Source organism: Gasterosteus aculeatus, chromosome 14 (genome assembly GCF_964276395.1).
Source record: "Gasterosteus aculeatus chromosome 14, fGasAcu3.hap1.1, whole genome shotgun sequence".
Lineage (NCBI taxonomy): Eukaryota > Metazoa > Chordata > Actinopteri > Perciformes > Gasterosteidae > Gasterosteus > Gasterosteus aculeatus.
In genome coordinates, this window is record NC_135702.1 from 12809636 (window position 1) to 12817134 (window position 7499).

General features: G+C 49.9%; 1 protein-coding gene across 3 annotated transcripts; it reads right to left on the reverse strand.

Annotated features, from left to right (window-relative positions):
* Positions 1–491: 491 nt before the first annotated feature.
* Positions 492–6509, reverse strand: gtf3c4 (general transcription factor IIIC, polypeptide 4). 3 transcript variants are annotated; one of them, XM_040197937.2, is made up of 5 exons: positions 5732–6509; positions 2835–4568; positions 2402–2532; positions 1895–1983; positions 492–704 (listed from the first exon to the last, which is right to left on the reverse strand). In XM_040197937.2, the coding sequence occupies exons 2-5, from the start codon at positions 4473–4475 to the stop codon at positions 640–642; spliced, it is 1926 nt and encodes a 641-aa protein (XP_040053871.2). In that variant the 5' UTR covers positions 4476–4568; positions 5732–6509; the 3' UTR covers positions 492–639. The 3 variants fall into 3 exon arrangements, with proteins under 3 accessions (XP_040053871.2, XP_040053870.2, XP_077944362.1); XM_040197936.2 differs by having other exon boundaries at positions 6116–6503; XM_078088236.1 differs by having other exon boundaries at positions 6056–6453.
* Positions 6510–7499: the final 990 nt, after the last annotated feature.

The window sequence follows — 7499 nt, forward strand, 5'->3', positions numbered from 1 at the left end:
TCCCTCCCTCCTCCACCACCCACAGCTTGGAAATTGTTTCACAGTGCCAATTAAAGTAGGTATGTTGAGTTTTCTTTTTTCAGAGTATGTATTATTCAGAGTGAATTATTTGTTGCGCTCAGTTAAAAAAAAAAAAAGAAAAAAAAAAAAAAGAAAACTCTCACTAAAATAGGACTTGCTGAGTAAGTTTGGCTTAGCTGTAATAAAAACTACACCAAAAGGTTTGAAAATATAGTCAAAATAAGGAAAATGAGGGAGCTTATTTATGGCGCCCTAAAGTTCTACTGAATAATAGAAACCTCCACATAAAGTACATTTTAAATCCTAAATTTTAAAACCACTGCATCAGGCTGGGAATTTGGTTTAGAACAAAGAAAGTGAAAAAATCTGAAGTTTAAGTCAATTGTTTTACCTTGGCAAATAGGAATTAAACCCACCACCAGGGGAAACCTTGGGCTTATACTTATACTGAGGAAATAGGAGCTAGTACACATAATCCTTTTTATTTTATTAAGATACCAATATAAAGAAATGAACCTTGAACAAAATGAACATGAATAAAAAAATAATTTAAAAAAACAGTGACGAAAGTGGACGCTGCGTCTAATGAAGCCCTGAGGCTCCTCCCATCGGTCGGCTCTAGATCATCGGCGAGTCACAGAGCGTGCAGGGCGCCTGCAGGATCTTCCTTATCCACTCCGGATCTGCAGGAAGATAAAGCAAGTTACTCCACAGACCGAGTGCAGCGGTTACAGCCAAATAGAACAGAAGGCAGGACCCTGTTCTGACACATACTCCACAACTGCCCCGACCGGTCAGTGTGCAGCTCAGACAGGCTGGAATGACCAGAGGAGCCGGGCCTCAGCTGCTCGGAGACCCAGACACACCTGGGGTGCATGTAGCAGCCCGCCGGGGTCCAAACCTCAATGCTTTGCTCTCCCAACTCTAACCACTGCAGGAAACGCTGCTGGCACCAAACCCGTCAGGATAAACGGTTCATCATCAATCAGTACTCCTTTCAGGATCCAATTAGTGGAATCACTTTATAGAACTGGAGTTTATTGATCAAGATGGATCCGAATGCACCCAATGTTGCACTCATATGACATGTGACCGATGTGCTCCAGACAAGTACAATTAACTTTAAATAATTCATGCTCGTCTCAACGTTCACTGAAACATCTGTGTATCAGACTGATCGAATCAATCAGGTTGGGTCCCGGCGTTAAATGGCCTCACTCAGGGGATCGGATGTTTACATGACGACTTTGGGTGGAATTATCAATAATTCAAGAACGTATCGCTACGTGTAGCATATTGATCTTTCCTGTGCCAGATATGGTCCCTGCCTGAAGTCTTTGTCCCGCTCATGTTCCCATGTGACGAAAGCCAATTGACCCTTTATAATGCCCCGCCCCCTGCCGCTCCTCTGGAGTAGTCAGAGCTGCCATGGAGCCCCAACTGCGACTAACTGCACCCACTGAATATCTTTCTGGATGAAGCGAAGAGCGGGACAAGCAGACAGAAAGGTTGATAGGTTGATAATATACCAATCGATTCAGCATTGAAAACAGGGTTAAACAAATTACCTTTGACCCACGCTATGATTGACGGGTCAATTGCAAACTAGTTGGGGTTTATCCTTATCAAAACTTGGTATTAGGAGAAACGAGAGATCCGCCCTAGTGCTGCGTACTTAGCTTTTGTCCATTCTTGCACAAAGACAAAAAAAACATTTCTACAATCATTCACGTTACTTCAGGAATAACTTTTCCAAAACTCCAAAATGTAAATCGTCGACCTGAACGGCGGAACGGGATGAAGACACCGACGTTGCAGGTGACAGACTGGGACTATGAAGCGGAGGTGGAGAGAGATGGAAAGTGGCGCTTACCCTCAGGCTGTGGCAGTCTGGAGATGGTATCCAGCAGGAGGCAACGTCTGAACGTCAGCGTCTGGCAGGCCTGGTATGACAACACACACCTGGAGGAGAGCGAGAGGACGGCATGAGAGAGCTGGCTGGCAGGCAGGGACACGCACGCACACACATACACACACACACACACACACACACACACACACACACGTTGAGCAGGAGCCGCTCCGACGGGCACAGATCCCCCTCTCAGTGCCCGCCACAACCGTCACGTCTTCCAGCTAGCGAGAAGCCAGGAGACGCGTTTGACAGATGATATTTATGAGACGACGAGAGTGGCGCGTGTGTAAATATCAAAAGGTGGGAGGCTTGATTACTGCTCTGTGAAGATAAACAAACCGCCGTAGAAGGAATTTGGCATTCAAATTAAATTAATGTCCCACCAGGCACGTTGAGGCTAAAGCTAATAAAAAAGCATCTTTAGTGGATTGGCGTTGAGCTCGGGGAAGAGAACCGTCTCCATACCTGAGCCACATGTGACCGTTTTTACAGACGGCCTGTTTGTGGTCCGAGAAGGGCAGCACGGCCTGACACAAGCTGCAGCGCTCCGAGAACGTCTGCTTGTTCATCTTGTTCTTTATGTGGCCAATCAGAACCTGAGAGGGAAGACACAAACGCACACACACGCAGAGCCACAGAAGGCGATTCAACTTAATAAGCAAATTTATTCGGAGAAGCGGTGGCTTTACCAAACAATTAATAAAATAAATTGTTTGATGGAAGATGGAAAATTGCAAAAGCAGCACATTAAGGAAGAAAGGAGGGAATTCCCTGGGACCTTTTAGAGAAATGATTGCTACAGCAGATATGAAACATTGCAGTGGCCCTTCACACCGTGCGTCTGCAGTCGACGACCTGTGACGCGGCTCATGGAACAAAAAGTGAACTTGATGGTTACCTCTGAACCTCTGTCGTTGCCGTCTCTGGAGAGGTACTCCACCAGCCCGCATGTGGGAATGCTGGTGTTCTGAGTAATCCAGGTGTTGAGGTACACCACCCCCAGCACCTTCTTCATGTTCTCTCTCATCATGTGGGTCTCCACGGCATTGATCCAGGCCTGCACCTCCTCCATCTGCTGTTCCGGGTTCCCCTCCTCCTGTTTCACTTCCAACAGCGGCGCATCGTCTTTGTCCTCATCTTCCTCCCCCTCGCCCTCCTCCTCTTCCTCGTCCCGTACAAGCACCTTGTTCTCCTCGTGCGTCGGTTTCCAGTGGTGGTCCGTGGGAGGCATTTGCAGCGACTGGTAAAGTATCCGCACCAGGAAGAGCTTGAAGCGCCACAAGTAGGGGGAGTCGACCTCCTGGATCTTTCGGTCGACCTCGTCCAGCAGCGCCGCGGGGATGCACTTGTTTTTCAAAACCTGCCACCTCACCAGATCGAGCAGGTCGGCTGTCTTGTACAAGTTCTGCGCGGGCGACTTGAGCAGCAGCGCTGCGGCCTCTTCCGACGTCTTCAGGGCCACAAAGTGAACCTGGTAGGTCCTGCTGATCGGGTGGTGGCTGCCGACCATCCCCGGCGTGCTGGCGAGGGCGCAGTACGCTCCGTTGTGGCTCACAGCGATCCCGTGTATCCGCCTCCCAGAGAGGCTCTCGGACTGCAGCAGGTCCTCCTGTTTGAAGATCAACGTGTTCTCCGTAAACGTGGGCGTCAGCTTCTTCATCAGGCCGTCGAGGGAGCATGTGTACACCGCGACGCCGTGCTGACTGATTGCCAGCGAGACCACCGGGAGCGAGTGCAGGCCCGCCACGTGGGAGTTGTGCACGTTCAGTCCAGCCGGCGAAATCAGGAGCAGGCACCAGAAGACGTAGCAGCCGCGCGAGGCCACGATGAGGCTGCAGCTGGACTTCTGGATCGGGTGGATCATCGGGACACACTTGAGGTTCTCCACGGCGAGCTCGTCGCACTCCTTCCAGAGGATGACCGGGTGCCGCAGGGTGAAGTAGCCCTTCACTCCGGCCAGGCTGACCGGCACGATCTTGACGGGCCCCGCCTCGCTACCAATGATCAGGCCGCTCATCCGCCGCTCGCCGTTCTCGTACTCCCACCACGCCAGGTCGCTGGGTCTGCTGACGCCCGACTCTACGATGTCGTAAAACGTGACGTCCGCCTCGCTCAGGTAGGGCAGTACGAACTTCCACAAGACCAGGTCGCCGTTTTCCATCAGGACGGCGAGGAGGACCATCTCCGTGTCTTTGCACGAGTTGTCCGGCTGCACCTGTTTGGTTGTGTAAACGCTCGACCACTCCATCCTCAACGGCGTCTGCATGCGGAAGCGCCGCTGCAGCTCGTCAAAGTCCTGCAGGTCGGCCTGCGGGGGCTTGTTGTCCTTTTTGGAATAGCCTCGCTCCTTTAGCCTGGCGCCGTACCTTTTGGTGAGGTTGACCAGCGTGTTCCACTCCAGGCGCTTGTGGCTGTTGTGGATGGTGAGCCGGTGGTCGAGGGTGAGGCAGGCGAGCAAACAGCGCCCGCTAGAGTCGCAGCCCAACGGGGACCAGCTGGCATATTTTATTCCCTTGAGCGGCCCCATTGACGGGTTCATCACCTGGTCGGCCAGGAAGAGTTGTTTCACTGAGGGGTCGGGGTGGGACGAGAACTTCCCCACTGCTTCAGCTAGCTCCGCCGCCGGTCCCACCTTCAGAGTGGAAATCATAAGTGAAGGTTAAAAAGGTCCGATACATATGTATACAATATGTAATGAAGTATGTTTGCAGCTGGACTGCTGGAGAGTCAGTGCTAACTTAGAAACGATGTATTAAACAGAACGGGACCTCTTTGAGCGCGCCTTCGTCTGCCGCCCCCCCCCCCCCTATTTACAAGCACTTAATCATATCTATGAAATGACAGCAGGAAAGCAACGCTGCCTGTCTGCCACTGTGCCGGGCGGATTATAAAATTCAGCTCCATCCAGCATTTCATCTGCCAAGTGGATTTTTGGACCGGAGGACGAACCTATAAACAATCATGTTTACACACCAGAGCAGCTGCGCCGAGGCAGATTCAACCACAGCAAGATTGTTTTTCAGTTTCTCTTCCCATCAACATTTGTATTCTGTCGCTTTAATCATCCGCTCCGTTCAGTTCGGTAAATAACGAAATACGCCGCCGCTAAACTAATAGCACACAGGAGAATAGCAGCTTGCTGTGTTTACACAGGTTTGGTTGACAAGGAGACAAAAAGTGGCTACTCTGCAGTAGACGACGCACACGTGTCACGTTGTAATCACCTAGTCTTACTTAACACCTCCAATAGATGCACAGATAAATAGATGCATGTTGTTGAAAAACCAAGAGTAAATGGAAAAAACACTGCCGACTCTATTGGGGCTTGTCCTTATCTGGCTCAAACACTTGGCAAGATAAATAAAATACATCTGCATGCAGACAAACGTGAAGGACATTAGAGCCGACAGGCAAAAGCTTGCGTTTTGCACCACTGAAAATGCAAATACTTTGAAACAAATCAATCTTAAGGTAGATCTTTTAGCCCGAAGAAGTGCCAACCATTTGAAAATGTTGTTGTACGACCAAGAGCTTTGCGTATCCACAATGTATCCACGGCTGGAGATTAAAGTGCCACCACACTGCGTTCTGCTTTCCGTTACCTCACTGGAGCTCACACAGGTGGCATGTGGACGGCCCACAAGGTTCAACGTTACAGAGCAGATGTCTTAAGTCAAAAGAAAAAACCCCACACACAACTGGATGGATTATCAACTAATCAGACTGGTTTCACTTGGTTAGTTGTCATTATGTGAGGATGTTTTTCCAACTGGTGGAGGCATTCGTTGTACCAACCTTGTTGTACCAAGGCAAGGAATGGTTGCTGTTGCGGTCCAGCGGATACCCTGTGGGTTGCTTTTAATCATTGGCTGACCTCTTAGTAGACTGGGGGGGGGGGGGGGGGGGGCAGCAGAGTATTCAGTTGCATTTGGAGAATTGGTGGCACGTCCCCCTGCTAGAGTAGAGTGAAGCAGCGCTACGCGAACAGCTGTGCTTGTTGGTTATGACACATTACAGGACTACCAGAGACCACGTGACGTCACAGAACGTCATCAGCCCACCCGGCTCCAGGGTGACGGTCACCGGTGTCTCTTAGCTAAGCTAACGCCACAGGGCTACCTGTCTCCGCGCCGTTCCCTCCATGGAGCAGGAAACAGCGGGAGGCGGGTGGGCATTTACCCGCAGTTTGGGAGCCTCCGTCGGGACGGGGATGCAGGTCCTGTGCAGCGTCAGCTCCTGCTGGCTGCTGTGGACGTCGCACACCAGCTCCATCATCGACACGGAGCTGGTGGTGCACACAGCCAGGCGGTGATCCTGTGACCAGGCGAGCGGCTGCAGCCCGCTGACCGGGGCCAGGAGCGGGACGACAGGGTCCCGCTTAAACGGGACCTCTTCCGGGCAAATGCGCAGGTCTTCGTCGGCTTCTGGCTCGGTCTTAATGACTACATTTCTGGTCGGTGTTCTCGCCGAAGCTGGCGGACTGGCGGCAGCCATGTTTTCCCCTTGTGGTGGAAGTGACGTCGACGTGGGCGGGGTTTGAAGGAGGGACTTCCTCCGCGGAGATAAATAGTTCTCTGCATGCTGTGTGTGTTTCAACGGCAGTACATCGATTTCATAATGAGACTTACTGATAGTTTCAGTCCCAGACGCACATAGATCATCTGCAGAGTGAAACCCATAATAAGTTGAAGACTCGACAAATGGTATGTGATATAATATTGTATAATGAAATCAATACAAATGAGTCCAGTGTCAAACCATCCAACAAGCTGCTCACAGCTCATGTCTTCATTCTTGCGGCTGTGTTTTTTTGCCCTTTAACCTTCCCCAGCAAGAAGAAAAACTGATTAAATGCAGTTAATACTGTCCCAATCCCTGGCTTTCTATGTAGTCTCCACTTCACTCGAGTGCCAGTCAATCTGTTCCCCACGACAGACTGCCAGCATGCATCCAAAGTATTCACCATCAATAACATTCCTCACATATGTTAATGATAATGTAATTACTCACATGCACCGTGGTAATAAGCAATTTATACATTTTATATTTCGTATAGTGTCTGTGTGAATTTTTATATTTGAACTGCGTTTTGAAATAAAAATTACAGTTTAAATACACTTGTAATGCAAACTGAACATGTCTTTATGTTTGCTCTAGGTAGAATAATGGTTGTGTTCTGAGACATAATGGCTCACACGAAACAGCACTGGCAGCCTTGGGCAGTGTCGGCACTTGCACATCCTCGTTTTAATTAGAGCAGATTAGATGAAACTTTAATGTGTTCCACAGGGAAATTTTGCATTCAATGTGACACACTCACTCAGCGAGATTAGGCCTGTGTTGAAACAGCACTGGCACTCAACAATGACACATTCACCACTCCGAGAGAAAAAGAAGAATGAGCTCCATCCCTGACAGGCGCAACATCACTCATTTCATCTGTCCGAGCGCAGCCGCCGTTCAACGAGAGGCGCCAGTAATTGTCACATTTCATCGTCAATTAATTAGAAATATGAAAACTGTCCCGTCCCCCCTTGATGGCTCAGATACATATCAGCATGCG